The following is a 23,688-nucleotide window of genomic DNA, read 5'->3' on the forward strand; positions in this document are numbered from 1 at the left end:
TCATCATATCTGCTAAGCAATGCTGCAGAGCTGAGGCAAGATGCAGCCTGTTGGGAGAGGAAGGAAAGCTGGAGCTGCGGCTTGTGTGGGGCCTCCACTTGCCTCTGACTTGCACCTTATTGTGTGGTCTCTGCATATCTCCCATTTAGTGAGGGGTATTATCGGATCAAAACTCTGGCAACCCTGCTCTTACACAGTCTGTTTTACACATGTGAAACTTCTTTCTTCTAGGAATTACTGGACAGAACATGCTGAGCAACTGAGAACCACACTTTTTAACTTTACAAAACTTGTATTTGGAAAATATTTCATAAGAGTTTTTTGATTTGGTACTTTATGTGTATTGATAAAATAGTACTCTGAGCTAAGGTTCTTCAATAATTCTTTTAAAGGCAGATTGTGGTTGCTGAATGATTTTTTTTTTTTTTAATAACTATACAACTTGTATATGCATGCTACACCCATGAATTTAAAGAAAAAAAAGTGTGTAGATTTTTTAGCTGTTCTTCATGTGCATGCCTCATGAATGAAAAACAAAACAAAACAAAAAATCTCTCATTTTTATTACAAAAAATATGGGGCAGTGGTTATTCTAAGCCTTATGAAGGGTTCAGTGGTTGCTAAATGTCGTTTTGAATATAAGCACTTCTCGTTTCTTCTCATCAATGCTGTAGAGCATTCAGAGGTATTTGTTTTTTTAATATATATTGTATCTCCTTTACCTCCTCTTGTTTTCCACCTACATGAATTTATTGATTCTGATTGGAAAATTGTTCCTCTCCTCTTTCTTTCTCTTTGTATAGAAGGGATGAATGAGAGTGAATAAGAGCTCAATGATCTTCTTATAGGTGTTATAGGAATCTATAAGTAAGCGTGGGGTAGCATACACAGTAATGCACAGAATTTTTAGGTCAGAATACACAGTAGAACAAAAGAAAGGCAGCTTAAAGTTAGGCAGCTATGTTAGGAAGCGACACATCATGGTCTCATTAGATATTTGGTTTATGGTTAAGCGTGTGCTAGCGAACATATATTGCAACTTATTTAGTTTCACCAGCATCAAGCTTCTCAGTATGTCTAGATTTGTAAGCCTTTTTTTCCCGGCGGAAGAGTGGTTTTTGTTGTTTTTGTTTTGTTTGGTTGGTTTTGCTATGACAGTGCCGATTTACAGGATTAGATATTTGGTTTTGAAAATAAAAGATGAAAGAATGCTTTGTGCAACTTTTTGCTACCTGTACTGCTATATTAGAAGTCCTGGAAGGCAGTAATATTTTTTTTTGTTGCTTTTTAGTTTTCTTGGATATAAGATTTTCTATCTGCTAAGGCAAGGACATTTAAACAGTCCTTGAATCTTATATTTCTGCTACTAAAATAACAAGTAATCATGAAACAATCAATACTGACATAATATCTTATATTTCTGCTACTAAAATAACAAGTAATCATGAAACAATCAATACTGACATAATAACAATAATAATAAAATTATGTGAGCAATAAGTAAATAGTACCATGTTACTCCATCCTGGACTAGTCCCGATTTGTGAAATCATCAACCTCTTATGGGAGAGAAGAATCACTGTTGTCAATTGACAATTATATTTTTTGTTATTTGAATATTTTGTTTCACAAGTATATTGGCTTATGCTTTGTGTCTATGCACAGCCTACTGTGCCTGTTGCACAGATATTGTGATATCTGAATGTCCTTCCTCATGGTGTGAGTGGAATATCAATTTAGGTAAAACAAGATTCTATAAGATGGCAGGCTACCTTCATTTTCCACAAGTAGGAAGAAAAGAAGTTAAGGAAAAGTGTTTCTGTAAAGAAAATCTTTTCATTAGTCTTTTACATCTAAAAAATCACTTGGGACTTGGATAAAATAGACTGAGCAGCTAAGAAGCAAGTGCATGCTTATGCTGATGACACGCTCTCTCAAAAAATTTTGCAGCCTTTGGCAATGAGTCCACTAGAAATTTTTTCCTACTAATCTTTTCTCATTATATTCAGAAGAAGTTTAAATTCTTAGTTACTCCAAATGAAGATATTGTGCACCATGACTCTGATAGAAAGCTTTGTGTAAGGGATATATAGTAAATGCATAATGCATCTGACATATAAGACGTTCCATGTGATGCACAGATGGTCTGTGTATATGCAGTTAGTGTAATGCATCCAAGCTTTGGGATTTATTTTTCATGCATGGGGACTTTGTGGCAAGACTCAATTGTGTGTGGATGTGTGTGAAATTCTAGTCAAAGCTGCAACCAGAATGCTACAGCTCCAGAATCCATAGTCTTCAAATTCCCCTGGACAAGAATTCCGGACTGAAAAATAATGTACGAGTAAGAAAATCTGATTATATGGTATTCCCAGCTTCAATCACAGCAGCATGATGGTTAATTCCAGAATTGCAGAGTTCTGTTGAGCAAAACCGTTTGTGTTTTATTTGAAAAACTGCAATGTGCAGTCTGCCAACTGCAGACAAGTCTGTCTGTTGGCAGCATATTCTGTTGAGCTAATCCTTTATTGGCTAACACAGCTTTTAGAAACATCCCAAATCATTAGAATGAGAGAGATGTCCGGGTACCTTTTTTTTTTTTTTCCAAAATATTAATCTGTTTTTGAAAACCAAATAATATAGAAGCTTTTTCTTTTTGTTTTATATTTCACATTGTCTTCTGTCTCAGGTGATTCACTGAGTATGCATGGTAAATGTTGAATGTATCTTACCAGATAATTTGAGACACTGGTATGTGATACGTGGCATTTGGAGTTCAAGTCACATTCTCGTTTACTCTAGAGCTTTTCCATATGTTTCTTATTAGCAGCTTTATTCTCAAACTCTAGTCTCCCCAGAAAGGAAGAAAGAAATCAAAAACCAGCCTTAAAATCTGAACAGTGCAAAACAAGGGGGATGGGGGTGGGAGTTTTCAGATTGTGTTTTCATTATTTTTAGCTCATCATTACTTTTATTGTTATACTTGTGTTAAATTCTGGGTAAAATAAAATGGAAATACTAGCATTTCTCTTGTCTATTGTGGTGAACTTTATTGTTTCAGAATAAGTTGTGCAATATTTTAACGAGGAATCTTTTCTAAGACTGTAGTAATGAGCAGTGGTGACTGATGTTACTCTTAAGGTTTTCACTTGCATTTCTTCTTTTCTTTGAACTTCATTGAAAATTAATGTGATTTTAAGAAAGTCTTTAACTTTTTTTTTTCTTTTTATCAAAGCAGATTAGAAAAGTATCCAGAAACTTTTAGGATTAGAGAAAACAAATTGGCCTAGCTCAAATTTGGAAACTTGAGACCCTCTGCTTGAAGTTCAACTTTATTGGCAAGTCTTCTCTGGTATTTGAAGTTGTTTAAGCTGATTTTAGTGAGCCAGGACTAGTCATAGCACTATTAGTAGTGAAAATCAAAATATTTGTTAGAAATTTAAGCTCTGGGAGATTTAACTGTCCTGCAGTTGAACTGAAACTTGAAAAGCAATATTGTAACTTTAGTTAATGACCAGCTATAATTGAACAAATGTGTTATATAGTTGTCATGTTGTTAATTACTCTCTAAAAGAAACTAGAAAGTGCTTATTATGAGATAGGTAACTGCTTTTTGAAACTGTGTTCAGCGACTTCATTTTTTTGAGATCTAATTTTAAGGGGAAATAGTAATTCATAACAGTGAAGTTGTATCAAATTTCCTTTTTTTGGTAACCAAAATATATTATCACTTTAGGAAACCAATGTGAATGGTTAATACTTTGCTTATCATAATTTATATTTTTTTTTCTTCTTTTCTGGCCTTAAGCACTTTCTTTACTTGGTTTCCAAAGGAGAAAAATCTTTATGTCTTCTCTTTGTCAATTATTCTGCTTGATAGCTTTCATTTTTGGTCTATAAGGCTAATTTTAATCAGATTTGTCAGAAGATAGAAGTAAAGGTATGAGTACTTTCTACAGACTTGTGGAGAGTATCAGCTGGGTAAAAGAAGGAGCTCCAAATAGGCACTCTGACTGAGGAAAAGACAGCTCTTAAGTACTTGTTCTTGGAGTTGGCAGCCAGATGGTGAGATGGAGCAGGCAGATTGACTAATGCCTTGGCATCCTTTTAGCTCTGTCACTTGGCAGCCAAACAGGTGGTAGCTGTGTAAGGAGCTGTGGGGAATATGCTGAGGAATGCGTTGGGAGGTAGGAGGGAGCTGAAAGAACAAGAACACTATTTAGGCTCAAACCCATAGGAAAGCAGATTTCAGTATCTTCCCCTTTCATGGAGTGACTGACCTAGTGACAGCAACACTGACACTAAGGTTTGTCCTTGTCCTTCAGTCCTTGTTTACAGTCTTTGTCCATTTGCTTAGAGAGTTACATCATGTTGTTGGATACTCGCAGCAGATCGTAAGAAGGAAGAACAGCCACGTGTATTTTTGATGGTCCTTTTCTCAGTTTCTAGCTTGCCAGCAAATTGATGTATCCCTCAATAGGAAGAGCTGCATTCTTGTAAAATACTAGGTTGGGAAAAACTGTAAAACCAAAATTGTTACTCAAGTTTAGTTACAGATGGCTTTGACTAACTGCTTTTATGATTTTATGACTTTTCCTAACATCATGCAGTGATGACCAGCACGAAATAGCTGTGCTCTTTCTGTGTTCCTCTAGCCTTTTCTCCTTCCGAGCACTTAGAGCATAGCCAAATACGCTGATTTTCTATAGGGTTTTGTTGATTCTGTTGATGAAAAAAAGTAGAAAAATCAGCCCTATTCCATTTTCTTTAACATGTTTGTCAGTAAGAGAAAGCAGTTGGATGATGTATAGTATCATATATTTAACTCTAAACCCTAATTCTATCATATGGAAATATTGCTGCGAAGGAATACAGAATATAAAGAGGATACTGCCCTGGGATTAGGGTCATTAAGGATATGAGTTAGAATAGGGTTTTGTAATGGAAAGCTAAGGGCAGCAGGGGATGCACGTCTTTACAAAGCTGTTCGTTGGTGTCTTAATTACAGAACAAACTTTACCGCAAAATGACGTAGTTTAGAGCTTCAAAATATGATGTTAGTTATTTTACCCATTTTTTTCTATATGGATACAGAAGAAATCTTGTTTTGTTGCATTCAAGTTGAGAGTTGTATGCTATGCACCAACCATGGTTGATGATGGAAGTTAAAATAGTTGCTTGGTAGTATGTTGTATTCTTTGTGCTTTCTTATTAAATTTGTTATTATTTCAATGTCAATATGATTTAACATCTCTAGTATTCTTACTATTGGTATGGTTCAAAGCACTGCAGAGAGTAGGTAGTTATTGGTGGAAGAGGCTGAATAAAGGAGTAGAGATGGTTTCATCCTTTGACAAGTAGTGGTACAGGAGTGGATAGAACTGTCTTCAGAAGTACTCAGATAGTACTTTAGTACTCAAATGGGCTGCACTGCCTAATCAGTCTTAAGTATTTGTGAAGTTTTCTAAGCTGTTATCAACAGTCTTTGCTATTTATTTTTTGGAAGAATTACTTTTCCTTCTATTGCTGACCCTAGGCTGCCATCCTCTGGTAAAATTTGTTAACTGGCTTTCTGTAGTGAATTGACAAGAGTTTAAAAAAAAAAAAAAACTGTTAGTTTTAAACTTTGAAAATTTTAGAAAGAATATAGATTTTTTATTGTTAAAGAAATGTAGATACCTGTACAGAAATAGTTAATGGAGCCAAGTTCTTAGAAGGTTTTGTATCAGATTTTTCCCCCCCACCCCCTCTTTTCCGTAACATCAGGGGAGTACATATAGATGTATAGATGCAGGTGATTTCTTGGCTTGTCCATTCCCTTTCTCCTTCCCCCCAGCTTTCTGTTGATAGAGGTTCATTTTCCTGTGCGTGTGGGAAAAGAGGCTTTCAAGCACCAACCTGTTATCAGCAGTGTTTAGTTGTCTAGTTCAGTTCATTGCTGCCCATATTCAGAAATCACTGCTCAAGCACATTTTATACTGTAATGTCTACATTGCAGTGTAACATCCACTTGGGTTTATGTCAAAATAAAACAGAGATACAAGATGTATGAATTATTAAGTATTACCCATAAATACTAATCAAAGAATTATATCTGAAAATAGTAGAGGGCTATTGAACCTGGCAGTGGTGTCTTAAAGGCCGTAAACATAAGTCCTAAGAATTTGTGAAAGAATTTAAGAAATTACTGCCTTTCCTATAGGAATAATTTTTATAGGAGACCATTTGGTATTTATCTGCCTTGATGCAAAGCTGTCAAGGTGATTAAATCACAGCTCAAGCTAGCTGAGTTTGCCTTGAAGATGATGACAAACCGAGCAGTTGATAAAATCATTTAGGGGTTACTAAATAAATATTTGGGAGGGCTGATATCTTAAAATGCTTTAAGTCTTTAGAAGGATAAGATCAAGACTACATGGTCTTCTGCCCTTTAGGACTTTGTTTCATGTTTTAATATGTCAGCATCTATTCACAAGGTACCAAGGCTAATGCCTCACTTACAAATATTTCCTAGCATAATGATTTCAAGGGTCCCACGCTTTCATGAAACTGTATGTGTGTGTAAGGAATTAGCATGCCTCATTTTTTAAAAAACTACTTTCTTGGAACTGGGAGTGCTGTGGTGGAACCATACCCATAGGGAAAGTTTCACGTGAGGTCTGAGACTGAGGGACATTTTCGGTAGACACTGTTAGGATCACTGACTATTCTCAAACAAAATTTGGTTCCCTTAGGAGGCCAAAAAGCCCCAGTGGCTGTTTTGCCTTTGTGTTCCAGGTGGCATTGTAAGCACTGAAACTCTTGTGGTGCATTAAAGACCTCAGCTATGGTAAGAATGGCCGTTTATTTCAATTCTTCCATTTTCTTCTTCAACTGTTAATTGTCATTGATGGTGCTTTGCCTCTCTGATATGAGGTCGGGAGCTGGTTATGTCGGTATTAGGCAGGGCAGCCTCTCCTTCAGAGGGTGTGGATGTGGGCTTGGGCTGTTCTGAAGTAGCTATCTGTGAATTGAAGCGGTAAGTAATGATTTACTAGAGGATGAATGACTAGTTTGTTTGGTGTATTACTTTTATGCTACTAAGCTGTTTTATTCTCAGTTACTTAGTTTTACCCTTGCTTCTTTCAGCATCACACAGAAATCTTTTACAAACGGCTCAGAGATTTGGCCATATCCCGAGGTGGCCTTGTCCGGCTTGTTACTTTTGGGGTTTGTGCTAAAGTGCAAAGGATGGAGAGGCTAAGATTGTTCTTTTGAGGGAATGTGGAGCTTCAGCAGAAAATAACATTCGTGCCCAGTATGTGCTCTCTTGTGTCTGTTATATCTCTTATATTCTGTTTTAGTTCCTTTAAGAGTCCTGAATGAAGAACTTGTAGAAGATTTAATATAAGATTTTAGTGGTTAGATGATCTTGTCATGGACCATAGCTATAGTCATAGCTATGTCAGTCAGGAATCTGAATGTGTATGATCTCTAAATAGCATAGCAGTTCTAGCAAAATATAAAATATAAAGAATATAAAAATATATAAGACTAAAAGGAGACCAAGATTATGAAAATTCTCATTTTACTTCAAGTATGCTCATGTACTACAAGTATGCTTAGGGAGATAGGGAAAGTTGGGAGTTTGGGAATTACTTGATTTCTCTGTAGCATTTTCGTCCTATACACCTTTGCTGTGTCACTTCCAGTAGCTGGTTCAAGTAAGTCGTTGAACTGGTAGATGTATGAAAAACAGTAGCATTAAATGTGCTTTGTGTGTAGATTTAGAAAAAGGAAGAACAGGGAAAATCTCCAGAGAGAGTCTGAAAGATGTTTAGATATCATCTCTAAAAGCATTCACCTATCGTGTGCTGAAAGAAAAATGTAATATAGACTCAATTCATTATTTTTTATTAAAAACACACACACGTATTCTTTAAATTTAATTTAATTTATTCTGAATCCCAATGAAAATATACACTAAATAGATATATAAAATATCTGTTTTATACAGTACTGTTGGTAATGAGATACCTATGTTCTGACTTACGTAAGTCAGGGGAGTTGAGTTCCAGCCACCTGCTGCTTGGGTTCAGCAATTTTAGGGTACATACTAACATTAATGAGGGATTCCTCACCCGTGTGATGTCAAAATTATAAAAGAGGAAGCAAAAATTAAATGAAGAACATGGTTACACTTGTAATAGATAGAAGAAAACGGTTGTGCTGGCCTAAAAAGAGATTGATTATCACTTCTATTAAGCTTCAAGCATATGCTAAATTTTGAATGCTACTCTATAATGTTCAGAGTGCCTCAAATTGCATTGATAGCAAAACATCAAAGGACATTCTCTAGTTGAAGTTGCAGTAATAAATATCAGAAACTTAAAACTTTTTTATTTATTCTTTCATAGTATGAAACCCACCTTTACATCACTGACTATATTATGAAACTCTATTCTAGTTTGCTGACACCACAACTCAAAATACAGTACCTTTGTTGCATCTTTGCCTGTTTATTGGTTATCAAAAATGGCACAAGAACTTGTCCTTGAAATCTGATAAATTGTTTGCAATATTTTTTAAATTAAAAAGAGAAAAAAACCTTATGACGGAAAAAGTTATTTTACTCGATTTTTAAAATTTATTTTTAAGAAAAGATGTCAAACCTTTTTTAATTTAAGAATTTAATATCTATAGTAGGAAACATTAAATGCAGTTTCCAGTTTTACTTGCAAGAGTCTTTCCATGAGATATGAGGGTTTATGCTTAAATTATTCAAATATAGATTGAACATTGTCAAGTAATAAAATGGATCCTACCAATATATTGTTTCTACTTTATTGTCTCCAAAACAGTAAATACGCTGTAAACTGGTTAAATAGTATAAAATTGGCATTTCTCAGCAGATTTCAAGTATTATAAAACTGATCTGGATGGATTGCTTTGAAATTCTTCCATTCTGTATTACTTAAGGAAATTTGTAAGTTGTACACTGTTTCTGGCTAAAATGCAACGGAAAGTCGAAGGCTGAACCTCCCAGTACTTTACAGGATTGTTGAAGAGGCTGATACCACTGTATAACGCTTTTTTCTTTCTTCTTCCTGTTGGACAGAAGTCATTCACTCCCAGTTTTGCAATATGATTGGAATGGAGGAAGACTACCTGCAGTAATAAGATAGATTAAAATATAATATTTAGTATGTAAATTGGAAATATATCTATACAATCATTGGCATATAGATAACTGAGGATTTTTATGACAACAATTGATGCAGACACTAGTAGTGTCAGGAATTAAAAATCTGCTTTAAATACTTAGAAAATGTTACCCTCTTGTCACATTCTCTCCCGTCCCATACAGAAAATTTTGTATTCTTTTGTTAGTGTGTTAGAAAGATTTGTCTCTACTGTTATGGAATACCTTATTATAACCCAGGATCTATATTTTCAGTGGTTTAATAATAGTAATAGGAAGTAGTTTGTAGCAGAGTTGATATTAGGAGAGACTTGCAAACAGTTATATGAATGGATGAGTTTAATGATGATGTAGCATAAATTAGCAAAATTTCTCGTGATGTTAGAAATTAGAATTCTGTAAAATAATGTACATTGACAAGAAGAGTCTTTTGTCAGGAATAACTAAATTTGCATTACATTTTTAAGTTCGTATTTGTTTTTATATGCATATATACACGTGCTTATCCAAAGATGCTTCTCTGAAGTGATCTAACAAGTGGACAGAAGTGAAATTCAGAGAGGAAAACTTCAATCAAATAGTCTACTATGTGCTCTTTGTGCATCTTCCCCTTCCCCCAGGTTTCCCCCTATTATACATCTTGACACATAAGCCATCTTATAAAACATTATTTGCTTCTGATTTCTATTCTGACTGCATTCCTCAGTATGACAGTGTGAAAAACAAATATCACACAAAATCATATATTAAGTTTAGTATATGACCTGCAGATATTTCAGACTGGGTAGTCCAGGAGGAACTTTCTTGAGCTTATTTTTTTCAAGATGGATCTCACGTACGCGTGGTATGTTGGCAAAACTTCCATTTTCCACATCCTTGATTTTATTGTTCCCAAGGCCTAGCCTAGAAATCATACAAGAAATGTTTCTTTAGAGATGAATAGAGACTCTTTTTTAGGGTTTTAAGCACATATAGAGCTCACATGAGGGGAAACAAGTAGAATTGGGGAATGATGAAATCTTACCTTTGTTAGAAAGAAAATGACCTATTTTTTTCTAAATGTAATGTCCACTTAAAGAACAGTAGCTAGCCAGATTATGAGCAGTTGTCCAGTTTTGCATGCAATTTTCCTTCTTTTAGTGGAAAGAGTTAAAATGATAAACATCAACAAATCTGGTTTTAAATTATTTCATGCCCTTTTTAACAAGTAATATAGCTATAAAGTATATAAATGCAGTAATAAAAATGTTATTTTAATAAATAGCCAAAAACAGTAAATTTTGAAAATAAACAGTTATATCTAGCTTCATCAAAAGCATTGTATCTTAAAAATAAGCAAGTTAATCTTCTTTTCCTGCTTCTATATTATCCTTAATTAGTCTTTATTTAGATTTTTTTTTTTTTTTTGCTGTAAGACTTCAACCTGTGCTGCTGTGAAGATGATTCAGACAGTGGAGACTCAAGTCAGTTTGGGGTTGCTGTTTCTACTCATCCTGCAACCCCTTTTTCCTCCTTTCGCTCTATTTTTTCAGAGGCTAAAGTTGGTAGTTTAAAATGGTTCTGTTTTTTACTATGAAATCCAAAATTCAGTGCTGCTCCGACTTTTTTTTTTTTTTTTTTAATACTAAGCTGGAAAAAATATTAAATACTTTTGATAGATAATGTGACCACAAATGTGTTTTAAGGCTCATATATTCTGAGCTTGTGAAACACATACAGTGCTTGTTAGTGGCATACTAACGCTGGCTATGAGATATTATATGAAAAAAGATCCATTGCACATCATTTGGATACCAAAAGGTAACAATTTGATGATTGCCCTTTGTAATCAGATGTTATTTTTAAATAAGCTTCTACTGAAGTTACAAACACATATACCTGTATCATATATTCAATATTTTGTTAGAAGTTAGTTATTTTTATTTACAATCGTTCCTTCTAAAAACTTTCTACCTCCTCTTTTTCCTGCTCTTTCCCAAGTGAATACTAGGAAACATTCTGCTTAGTAACAGTTAGTTACCTTTGAAGGTCTTTATAGCGGTTAAAATCCTCAAGTTCAATTGTTGTGATCTTGTTGTCATCTAAATGAAGCTCTAGGAGACTGGAGGGAAGTTCTGGTGTAGAACATAGACACGAGGAGAAAAATTAAATGAACTTTTAAAGCAATTTTTTGTTGGAATATTTCCAACTTTCTGTTGTGTTTGAAACAGGATCCTTGGGGGGATTTTCTGCAGCAGATAAATGAGTATTGCATACAAGTATTCCTTTTTTAATTCTTAGCAACATCATTTAATTTAAAATAATAGCATTGGAGATGGTAAATGCTTTCCTGTTTGATCACTGATTGTTCTTGTTTGGAAGATTCAAGAGTAAACTGTTTTTTTTTTTTTCAGAAGTTTACCATGTGAATAGTCATGGTTAACAAGGTGTTAGTTTTTTTTTTTGTTTTTTTTTTTTTTTTTTTGTGTGTGTGTAAGGGGAGTTATCTAACATAACAACCAGGCCTGCTTTAGGTGAATGTCAAAAGGGGAGTTATCTAACATAACAACCAGGCCTGCTTTAGGTGAATGTCAAAAGGCAAGCAGCCTTCCCTGTGATGTTCCTGTGGTTTGGCAATTTGATTAGTAAGGCTGAAAAATAATAGCTAAGGAGGAATAATATTAATCCTTGACCTTTTCATAAGTTTCATATATTGCATTTTCCAGTATTTTACAGAGGATCTTTCAACAGAAATAGAACAAAACAGGATGGATGGGCAAGTGTCAGTTTTTATATATAGTTTTCTAAAGTTAACCATTGACATTTGGAAAATAAAAATGTGAAAATGCTTTTGGTGATGTTGAGAAAATAAGAGTCAAAATGGGTTTCAGAGTTCCAAAGTTCTGTGTAGCTTTGCTGTCTCAATAATGACTTTCATGCACTGGATGTTACATTTGGTTCTTCAGTAGAGGTTAGACAAGATCACACTCCGTGGAACCTGTGACATGCGTGTAGATACTTACTTTCCTTCCAAAGGATGTAAGAGTTGTGCTGTTCCAGCTTTTAGCACATGTTCTGGCAGGAGAGCTTTTGGATTCTATGCACTTGCTTTATGACAGTTGACATCATGGATTTTCTCCTGTTTACAGTTCCTCAGGGCGTTGCTTTTGTCTGAGTTACAGTATTAAGAGAGCAGATGCTCCATCTGCCCATTGCAGATTTAAAGGGCATTTTGTAACATTTGAAAAAAAATTTATGCTAATACAATATGTACAGTTAGAAGGGTTTATGATACCTACCATTAGCAGCTGAGTACTTTCTGATCCTAAAATTACCATATCTTAATATTTAGGGTGGGATTTTTTTTTTTTTAACTACTCTTTCCTATGTCTCATCTTGCTAGGAAAAGGAAGTAAATTTATCTGGATAAGGCACTAACAAAAATCTTAGGGTCATACATGTGTTCTCTCTGTGAGTTGAAAAATTATCAAGTAAATGGTACTGTGCTTCTTCCTCACTATTTTTCTATTAGCTAGCTTTTTTTTTCAATTACCTTTTTTTTAATTAGCTTGGATTATTGCAAATCATGAAAATTTCATGCAATAATGGTGGCTTACAGAAAAATGCAAATGGTATACTCTGTTCCTTCATGCTATTGTTTCAGTATTTCTTGAGTGGATCATTTGTAAAGCAAGTGTTTTAATTTATTACAACTCCAACTCAACAAAACAGTGATTTAGTTTTATAGTATGTTACATGGGTATCATTGAAATATTAATATTATATTTTGGATTTATTTTGCTGCAGAGCATATCTGATCTTTAGGAATTTAGGAGAGGTCAATGGGAAAGATCTGAAGTGTGTTAAAATTTGCTTTGGTTTTGCTGCCTGGCCTCTTGTGTCAGTTCTTGGTGTTGTTTTGTGGGGAAGAGCCAGGGGAGCCTGCTGGGGACAGGGGTGGGGGGCATGGAGCAGTGGGTGCACACACATCCACCCCTCGGATGTGGCTTAAAATTGGATCCTGCTGCCCAAAAGAAGAGATGGGCAAAATGAGCTAGGAGACGCTTTGGAAGGAATGAGCAGGGAGGTTGGTTTAGAAAAGACTATTTATGAACACTTGTGTAAAATTAATATGTGTTAAATAATTTTAGTACTGAAGTAGCTAGAAAAGATAAAACAAAACATACCTTTAGGAATTGAAGTTAATTTAGCTTCTGCAATTCTTATATGATAGATATTTACTCCTTCAAAAGCTCCTGGCTCTATTCCATCATTGTTTATAGGATTGGCACTCATTTCTGTCCAAGAAACAAACAAGTACTTAGGAGGAATTTTTTATGTGTTAACTGATTTTAATTTATTCATAATGGTGACTTCCAATGTCTGAAGAATTAATTAATTTAACATCACTGATTATATTCCAAGAAGCCTGTATTGAAGTTTTGTAATCTCTGAGTATTTCTTATTATATCTAGCATATCTTCATCATACCCAGAACTGTTTGGGAAAGCTGACCAGACATGCATGGAATCACCTCAGGAGAAATAGGTGTTGCAACTGGAACGTTATTTGTAGGGGCCACCGTTAATTCTCTTTGATCATCTGTTCTTGGTTGGCAGCGATCGCTTTCAGTGAATAAAGACTGTAAAGCTTCCCTTGCAGCATTACCGATACCTCAGCTATTTTGCAGCTTCCCATACAATTATGAAAGAGGGTTTCCGCAGCATGGATATCTCCTCACTAAGGAAATATGTGAATGAAAAATACCTGAAATATGTTAAACTTTTAGTACATATTTCTATTTAATTGGACTTACCCAAAACATGTAAAGACTTCATTCCTTTAAAGGCTTCTTTGTGGATTTTCTTCACCTTGTTAGCATGAATTCTGAGCTCTGCTAAAGATGTTGGTAGATTTGTTGGGATTTCAGTTAGCTGGTTATGAGACAAATACAAGCGTCGTAACTTTTTTGTTGGTAGAAAGGCTTTTGGGTGGATCTTGGATATTTTATTGTTGTTCAAAGCCAGTGCCTGTGGGATATGAAAAAAGTAATGCAAAGAACATTTATCTACTTGGGAATTTTGTGATTATGCATTCTAAGTGAGGGTGTGGTATATAATAAAGTTATTTTTTTTTCTGAATTTAATTATTATCTACCTTATTTTCATACAGGAGCTTATTCACTAACATCGAAATGCATCAGTACACATTTTTGTTATATTAAAAATTTGTGAATATCTTGTATACTTCACTTAATCATGAAAAAAGTAAAATGTGGGCAATCAACTGGATAATGAAGAGAGAGCCCTGCAGAGCTCACAGGGTGCCAATGAACTGATAAAACAGCATGTTTGTTTTCAGATGTTTTGTGGAGTCCTGTATTCTTCATTTTGTTTTGTTCTTTAATGCAAACAAATGCAGACAAACTCAAAATTTCAACCCTTATTTCAGAATGGTTATGCTGCAAAAAAGACCTTTTCTGTCTAAATTTCTTAAAAGTTAATGTCTGTAAACCAGTTGTTTATGCACATCAATTTAACTTATTTGCCATAATTTTCAACTCTTATGGATTTAAATGTCTCTCTTGACTATGCAGTTAATGCAGTTATTTTTGGAGAGTTTCTTGTTCCTGGCTACAACTTGTTCCTATACAGTGAAAGTGTATTACCAGATAACTTATATAAGTAGAGACAGCAAGACATGAATTATTTGAAAATATTTTGCAGGTCAGATCACATTTCTGCATTTCCGTATCTAAATTATTACTTTTTGTTCCTTTTCTACTTCCCTGAGCTGTTGCTTCTGCTTACACCGATCATGGAAAAAACAGAGCAAAACAGAATAGTCTTTTTTCCCGCAAGAAAAGGGGACGGCTTAAGGAAATAAACAGGAAATTCTTCTTCCTAATCCAAATTGTCATCTGTGGTTTTGTTAAGGGAATCTACTGCTCAGATAAATTCTCCAAAATAAACTTTGCTTTCAGTAAAAATTCTGTCTTGCTAAATGATCACAAGTTAAGTGATGAGAAAAAATGAAAACAGCTCAGAGTTTTCAGTAGTCACATAATTAAAAGGTGACTGTCATGTATAATGTGGTGATTCCTGATGTATTCCAGTGTCACGCTGTCATTGGAGGGTAGTGCTTGGAAGAGTTTATATACTAGAAATAAACTGCAAATGCTGTGTTTACCCTTCATTTGCTGGTTAGAGTATTGTGAGCCCAGGCACGAGACATTCAGCTGTAATTGCAAACAGTGGAATTGTCTGGCTCCTCTATTTTCTATTCTAGATTAATCCATAACAATTAAAAAGCTCGTTTAATAAACCCTGTATCTGGATTAAGCTCTTGCTCAGAAGCCAAAGATGAAGAAAAAAAGATTTGTTTGACATTGGTTTAATGGGTCTCTCCTGTCTTTTTAATGTGGAGTAGGCTGCCTCTAATGTGTTACAGCTTGTGGGACGCTTTGTCTTTTTTATGAGCAGTTTGGTCTTTAACAGTACTGGATCTCGAGTGACATCTTGTGGAACGATGCATTCTGAAGCAGATGGATTCAGTCGAGCCTTTCCAGGCACCTGAGATTATTTTGTTTTCTTTCTTTGTAAAAAGGGGATTATTATGAACTACTCCTATGGAGCTTTAACAATTGCTAGTGGTAATTATCTTGGTCTGTTTTAGGTGCATGTTTGAGCATGTTAAAAATGATGGTAAAGCACATGCTGTCTTGAGGAATTCAGCGTTGGTCTACTTTCTGCCCTGGTCAACTGGATTTCTCTCTTTACTCTCAGCAGCTCATGTTAGTTGTATGCGGGGTACGTTTGAAAATGTTCCTCAGAAGCTGTATCTAGTTCTGCTGTGATGTTACGTTTGGTGAACTATTGCAGTTTTGTGTATCCAAGTGAGGAGCCACATGAGCAAACGAGGACTTCCCTTGCAGCCTTTAAAATGCAGGAAGTATTTTTCTACATGCTTAAGATTTATTCAGGCTTCTGGAAGTTTGTGGAGTGACCGGTGTGATACATTTCCTGGATGTTGTAGAAAGTATCATAGTTCTTACTGCTCAAAGAAACTTCTTGCACAACTTAAATGAGCATCGGAATATGCAGCCGTATACATACTCTTGGAGAGTAAAAATACCATGTGTATTTTAAAAGTATTGTGTTTTAGAAGCATGGGAATATTTCATATTAGAGGTCCCTTCCAACCTTAAGCATTCTATGATTCTATGATATTGCTAAATAAGTCAGAAAATAACAAGCTTACATAAAGTGATGTGAGTCCTTGGAGATCATTTTCCTTGACTACTCTAATTTTGTTGTTTTGGAGGTCGATCATGCGAGTATCTGGTGGAATGTTACGTGGTATCGATGTTAATCCTATTTTGATGAAGGAGATATAAGAGAAACTGTAAATATTTTCATATGTGTCCAGAGAAATTAACTACTAAACAGAAAAACACAGTGAGATTATTGATAAGGGTGATGGGGAAGAAAATGCAAACAGCCATAAAACAGATCTCAAAAGAAAATACTTTTGGTAATGAAAGGATGTAAATAAGTAGGTAATTTTGGGAGGACTGCTTCTACCCCTGCAGACCATGCAAAGCGTCACTGGCATGCCCACGCACACTCCTAGCATCTGTGAAATAAGCAACCTCAGAGCTGCCAAAGACGTTAATTTTATTTCCTAATTATAAAATTTCTCACCCAGGTCAGAGCAGTGGACAACTCTCAAATAGCACTGGCATCCAAAGGGGCATATTGAGAAGAGATCAAAAGGTATAATTGGTTCTGTGGTTGGAAACAGAGAATTCTCCTCCTCCTCCTCCTCCTCCTCTTCCTCCTCCATATCTTGGAGCATCACGTTCTTTAGCGTTAAATAGGAAGGACCAGTGAGAGGCTTAGCAGAGCACAAAGCCAGGAAGAGAAGGAGCACATATCCTTTCATGTTGTTTTAATCAGGAAAGCCTATCTTGAAGACAAAAAATGTTTAAAAAAATGAATATGAAAAAGGAAATAAATGCATTTTACTACTTCACTCATTGCTGTGCTCCACTGGATACTCTGTGGGTATTTTTAATGTAGTTCGTGTCCATTGCTTGCATGAAGATAAATGGGGAATATTTAGTTAGAAATATATTAAATGCCTTCATCACAACATTCCCTAAACACTTCTTATTCTAATTTGGAATACAGATTGAGTTTGTAGGCTTAGCAGCTTTTCCCATATTCCAGGCATTCATATTTTCTTACTGATAAAAGGTCCCCATTGCATTTTAATGCAAGCACATTTGTATTGCTTGTGTATTTGACCAGGCCTCTCTTCTCTAGCAAGGGTTTGTGGTTTATGGATTCACAACATTTAAAATCAGTAACTGCATGAAACTCCAGAAGTGAACTGCAAGACAATGCTTTTGTGTGAATATATTTCCAGTGAGTTTTTTTTTTTCTTTGAAAATGTAATTCAGTTGCCCTGAGGTCTGTACCTCATTCCCAGCCCAAAGGGACAGTATTTGCATTTAATGCTATAAAAGCTTTTTGCTTTCTAGATTACCTGTAACCTGAAAGGATCCTTCTTCAGTAATCTGATGTCCTTCAGTCTGGAAGACAGAAAGACATTGGATCAGTCAGGGCATCTCCAAGCAGATACATCCTAGGCAGATAGCTATAGTGAGAAGAAAGCACCGAGGAGAAACTGAGATGTTACTGAAAAGAAAGTTACCAGGGACAAAAAAGTAGTTGTAAAAGTAATTGTAAATTGTAAAAGCAATTTACAAAAGTAAAATCGTCTTTAGAAAAATGCAGGCATCACTGTGAGGCAACTCTGCCTCACTGTAGCTGGTCATTCAATTTCATTCAAATTTCAAGTTTTGAGTTCAAATTTCAGCAGATGTCTCTCAGCTAGACCTAAGTGGGAGAACTGTGAGTCTAAGCTGTCCAGTTCTGAATGAGAGTGTTATGTTTCCTGTGTAATGAGGATCCATAGTTTAAAATATTTGGCTATTTTCTACATGATCTGTTTATATTCTATGTTAATCAAGTTCATTGACCAAATTGTCTTGTGAAACTGGGCACAAAGTAGAATAGAGGTAAGGAATTTCCCAACAATATCTTACCACTGCTCAATAGACTTTCATGCCTCAAGAAAGCTGGTTCTATTCCTGCAATAGCAGTGCATTGTCACGCTAGATTACAAGAAATGTCTTTAAATTTTGTTAGTAGAGATGCCTTTTCATATATGATGTTTAGGTTTGAAATTTCTCTAGAACATATTAAGAAATGTTATGAATAAAGGAGGTGCTAGAAATAAGAGCGATGTCCTTTTAGTATCACAGGAATTCTGCCAGGCAAGATTTAAGAAATGAATGAGCAAAATAGCTTGTTACTGGTTAGAAATAGTAGCTACTGCCCTTTAATAGGTGTTTTTGGAATAGTTTTTATAAGAGGAATAATTTGGTAATCCTGAAATGGTTCATTAGCTGGATGTATCTCAGTATTTCCAGTCTCTTTCACACAGTATGTGAGGAATTCAGTATAGTGAGGACTAATGAACTGTTACAAAATAGAAACTGATTAATTTATTGGTCATTTAAGACTTCTCTTTGGGCAAGACTTTGGAAACACTATTATAGAGGGTGACTAAAGTGTTTTATTCAAATGTCAGCTAGCATTTAAAACAAAGCAAAAAAAAGTCCTTAGAATTCAACCTTTCACTCTACAGTATTCCATCCCAAGTCCAGTTCAGGAAGCACTTTGTATCTTACTGTACACAGTACACAAAGCAAGAGGGGCTGTTTTAACTGCTGTTATGCATATCCTGTTTATAAAAAGTTTCTGTTTTGACTATTGTACATTCTTTTAGGGAAATAGTAAATGGATGTCAATTCTTGGTTAATCACCTAATTAAATATTTGTTGGTCTGCTTATAGCTGAAAAATCTCATGGAGCTGGCATTTTGCCATGTGTCCTTATTCACAGAAAATTAAGTGCATTGATTTGTACAGGGGTGTTGACTTTTTAATAACTTTTTCTTTATATAAGATCATTTTGATATTTCTTTTATATGATTCTTCACAGTATTGCAATGCTGTGTATTCTTTACATTGCTCCTAATGTTACTTGAAACATTTTAAGGTTTATAAAATGGAAAAACACTAGTAGTATAGCTAGCTTTAGCTGTACTACTAGCGTAGTCATCGCTTATAGGTATAGGTCTATAAGCCTTATCCTTTCAGAAATAATAGAAAGGGACCATTTTCCAAATAGAGGTATTTGTGTACAGAAGCACAGATACTTTGTATCTCACAGGAACTATAGCTTTCATACTTAATGTAATCTTCCATCTGAGTGCTTATTTAAATATTCTGTCTTTTGGTGGAGCATTTAACAGTTTCTTAAGCTTCACTGAGTTTCTTTTGTGTTCAAAATAATGTTTGGATATGATACTCTTAGCAACAATACTAGAGTTTATTTGAAAACCTCTACAATTTTTCGATTTTCTTTTTGATAATCTGTAATATTCTTAAATCACTTGCATACTAAAGTGTACTTTTATGAGATATCAGGAAGAGGTAGTAGTGATGCTGCCCACTTCCTCTAAATAGTGGTTTAAAAGGTTGCTCCAAATTTCAGGCATTATAGGATATGGTCATAATCAGCAAGGTGATATAAAAATGCTGCTTATCTCTTTATATAGATGAGCATGTGGCAGAGAAAGAGTCACTGGAATAATAATAATAAATAAATAAATAAATAAAACAGAATAACGAAGAGAGGAGCAAAGGCCAACCCCAGAGACTACTTCAAATTTTGCTTGAAAGTGTCTTTGAACGTAAACAGTGCTGAGTCCAACATGTGGAACCTATAATGGTTTGTTTGCAGGAACTGCAGTCACGTCTGGCTGGAGACCTTTTGCATCCTTAGCCCCATCAGTCTTGTATTTCACCTTCAGTGAAACAGACCCAGTACTTCAGTCGGGAGATGATGAGCTTGAAGCATTTCGGATTCTGAGTTCTCCTTACTCTTGGCCAAGTGCTTTTATTTGGAGATAGGCTGTTAAGATGGTCTTCTTCCTCTGGCAGCTTGTGTAGTAAAGTGATGGATGTTCTGTGCTTCACTCAGAGTAATGTTGTACAATGTATGCATGGAGGGGGTCAAGTTCTGTAGCATATTTCTTGTCCTGGGACATCTAGTTTTTAAGTTCCTGCTGACTTTGGCAATAGATGGGTATTGGATGTATAGTTTTGCAGTGCCTAATTGATTGTGTTTCAAATATGATCCGGAAATGCTCCTCTGGATTTGGCGCTAGCTAGCTAGCTGTGTAATTAAAGTATTTAAAAATCTGTTTCCCTGTTTGCAGCTGCAAGCACCTATATTTTTCAGTTCAAATATTCAAAAAAACCCACAATCCCAAACTATGAGAAAGTTGAGGCTTTGATAGGACTCGAGGCTAATGTTCACTCTTGGTACAAACAGTTCTCCGAAAGCAGCATTGTAGTATATGACTGATTTAAGCTTTAAGTCTTGTGGGTTAAATACCTTGAAAAAGAAAGCCCCTATGCAGAGGAAACCTGAGTGAGTTGGTTACTTTCTCTCTCTTTTTTTTTTTAATAAGGAAGAGAAAAAGCCTTTGCTTCATCATTCTGCTTTGCCATTAGGAAATCTTTATTGCTAATCAGCTTTATAGTTAGGGAGAGCAACCAAGTTTGACTCTGGGTTCCTTTGGCCAAAGAACCAGGCAGGAGGTTGTGGAGCTTTTTTTTGTTTGTTTTTTATTGCTGAAGATTTGAGTTTCCCAGTAAATAGACACGGACGAAGTCTCTAGCGGTGTTCTGACTCTGCACTTCACCTCCAAGAACTCACAGAGCTTTTGTGTGCCTAAACCTTGAGAGTAAGAGAATTAAAAGAAAACCAAAATTCTGATGATCTTTATGGAAAAACTTCATGAAATGTTTAAGTACTTGTTTCAGAAGACAGGGTTCAGCAGTACAGCTGCTGCCACTTGAGGCTGGTTCTGTTTCCAGCCTTTCGCTCCGGCTCCTACTGGAGCTGCCAAGCTCATTATAGCAGGATAAGGTTAACACAAGCAAGAAAAAACTCATGTTCCTGCAGGGTGAAAAAGTGAATCAGCCTGAGCACCAGAGCCAGCCCGAAGGAGCGGGTGGAACAGCACGTTTTAGGGAGAAGGGAAGTATACAGGAATAAGAGGGAAGAATGGAGCAGAACATCTTTTTGATGCATGCAAAGTGTTCAACTGGCTCAAGAGTTTTAATGAATAATATTCAGCATTATTATTGCTTGGGCAATGACTGTCCTTATGCATTCGCCTGTTTAACGACCAGAATATTTCAGATGAGTTGGAATAAGAATGGTGTGAATGCAGGGAGGGCTCACGTAGTTCTTGCATCGCACCTGCTGCTCCGCAGTCCTCCTCTTCCTGCAGCACTAAATCTCTGCAGTAACAGCTGGCGGCAGGAACACTTGCCACCTTCCAGGGAGGGGCCTGCCTGGGCTGCGGGGAGGTGCAGCCCTGCCGCGCGCACACGCTCTGCACCTCATACCGCTCTGGCCTCCTGTTCCGGGCCGTCCTGCAGTCACTGCTTACCGTTCAGACGTATCTATCCCAAGCAATGGGTGATGCCAGATGGCATGCGGAATATATGATTTCTTCATGGTATTTTAGTATAGTATTTGTGAGCTATAACTATTTTAGTGCAGGTGATATATCAGTATGTTTAAAGCGATTTAAATCGTATGCTGATAGTAAAATTGAGTAGTAAGTTACCACAAAAGTGCTCAAAAGTTTTATGAGATGAAAATCCTCAATATGAGTTATGAGGGAAAAATGCTTTTGTAGAGACGAAAGTTATTTCATTAGCATGGAATGTCTGCATGCTCTAAAAAAAGGTTTGAATTCCCTGGTGGTTTCATGCCAAGTAGCAAGATCCTGCAATATATGTATTTTGTTGTCTTATAAGTTATGGCACTGAAAGAGTTAGTAGGTCGAATGTTAAGACTTAAGAGGACTAAAAATTATATTTAGAAATGACTTCTGTTCCTGTGTAGGGAGGCAAAATTTGTACAGCATTGTTTCTGAAAAGGAAATGTTTAAATGACACATTGGAGGTCTTTAAAGAGGCAGAGAAAAATCTCTCTGTTCATTACTAGCACAAATCATTACAGTGTGCACAGATTTTGTCCAAAGAAAGGCAAGACTGTAGCTGTTTTGAAAGCTATATATAAAAATAGTTCTGGTTCTATTAGTCATTGTCTCATTCCATAAATAAATGGATTTATGTTTAACTGTTTGTCTACTGTTTTATGTAGGTTGCTTAAAAGAAATAGGTGGAAGCGTTTTGCTTAATAAGATGACTAAAGTAATGCTTGTGCCTTGAGAAATAGTGCAGTATTCAAGTTGCATAGTATGGTAATGAATAACACATTTGTAAAATAACATATGTTTATAGAATGCTCAGTTTTCTGAGGAAACACTGACTCATGTTACTGAATGTGATCTGTGAATATTTTTAGGTTATTTTGATTTAGAGATGCTTATCTATAATTCAGTCTTGTTTCGTTTCTAATTACTCGTATCTACTTTAAAAAAAATCTCCTTGACTAATTATAGGAAGATGATTCAAAGTTATAAATATGAGAGCAATTATTATTGAATGATAAATCTTCATAGCTTGAAATAACTGAGAAACAAGAGTTTATTGTGTCAGTTGTTAGGAAGGTTCATCTAACAAGTCCTTAAATAGTTAAATAGCTCAATGTTGCCTTTTTATTATTTTGCTTTTGCTTTGGAGCTCAAGTGCAGCAAATACAGAATTATTTCAGCTGTGAAGTAGATTTTATAGTGTTCCATTAAAAATAGTACTTCTAACTCTAAATTACTTGTCATTATTTAATCTGTATGACAGTGAAGGACTGCCTGTTGCTTAATTCTGCATTGCTGATTAAGTAGAATAGGTATTCAAATGCAACATACCTTGCAAGTTTGATAGTTCTTCCAGAAGCACTGTGATAATCCACCTGAGGGTTTTGTCCAGTTTATTTCATGTTTAAAAAAAAAAAAAAAAAAGAAAAGAAAAGAAAAAAAGGCAGGGAAGGTAGGCTGAGTGCTGTGAAATAGAAAGCAAGTATAAAGAAAAATTCCACTTCAAAACTTCTTGATCCTCCTGGCACCCTGGGTGATACCCGAGTAAACTGCAGCTGCAGATTAGCCCATCTTAGTGCTGGAGAATGATATTAAGAGGACTTGTTACTACTCATGTGTTTTTCATCACTGGCTGTATCGGAGCCAAAACTTCTGGCTTAACTCTAGACGTCTAGTGGAAGACTTTGTAAAACCTGTAGTTTAATGATAGTTGACACCAGTCCATTGGAAGTACATTGAAGTCCATTTAGGTCAATTCCTGATAGGACATCACATTTATTAATGAATTCAATGGCTTTTATTACTAAAAAGTAAGGCTTTACTAAAAATAGAAAGCCATAGCCGGTAACAAGAGTAAAGAGTAAAATCAATAA

General features: G+C 35.5%; 2 protein-coding genes across 2 annotated transcripts in view; one reads left to right on the plus strand and one right to left on the minus strand.

Annotated features, from left to right (window-relative positions):
• Positions 1-23,688, plus strand: part of CENPP (centromere protein P) — a 114,901-nt gene that overhangs the window by 40,452 nt on the left and 50,761 nt on the right. The window lies entirely within an intron of this gene.
• On the minus strand, positions 8,949-23,239 carry ASPN (asporin). The gene is made up of 8 exons (XM_088522905.1): positions 23,147-23,239; positions 16,864-17,128; positions 16,421-16,533; positions 13,977-14,190; positions 13,348-13,458; positions 11,202-11,295; positions 9,946-10,084; positions 8,949-9,147 (listed from the first exon to the last, which is right to left on the minus strand). Exons 2-8 carry the CDS (start codon positions 17,102-17,104, stop codon positions 8,950-8,952), a joined length of 1,110 nt encoding a protein of 369 aa, XP_088379031.1. The 5' UTR covers positions 17,105-17,128; positions 23,147-23,239; the 3' UTR covers position 8,949.

Source organism: Tinamus guttatus, unplaced genomic scaffold (assembly GCF_059628265.1).
Source record: "Tinamus guttatus ecotype Peru unplaced genomic scaffold, ASM5962826v1 Tinamus_guttatus_pri_ptg000169l, whole genome shotgun sequence".
Taxonomy (NCBI): domain Eukaryota; kingdom Metazoa; phylum Chordata; class Aves; order Tinamiformes; family Tinamidae; genus Tinamus; species Tinamus guttatus.

Coding starts and splice junctions, on each gene's coding strand:
- ASPN (XM_088522905.1), bottom strand. CDS start 17,104: ATGAAAGGATATGTGCTCCTTCTCTTCCTGGCTTTGTGCTCTGCTAAG. Junction 11,296..13,347: donor ATTAACTTCAATTCCTAAAG/GTATGTTTTGTT, acceptor GTTCTACACCAG/AACTTCCCTCCAGTCTCCTA. Junction 9,148..9,945: donor CCAGTCTGAAATATCTGCAG/GTCATATACTAA, acceptor TTATTACTGCAG/GTAGTCTTCCTCCATTCCAA.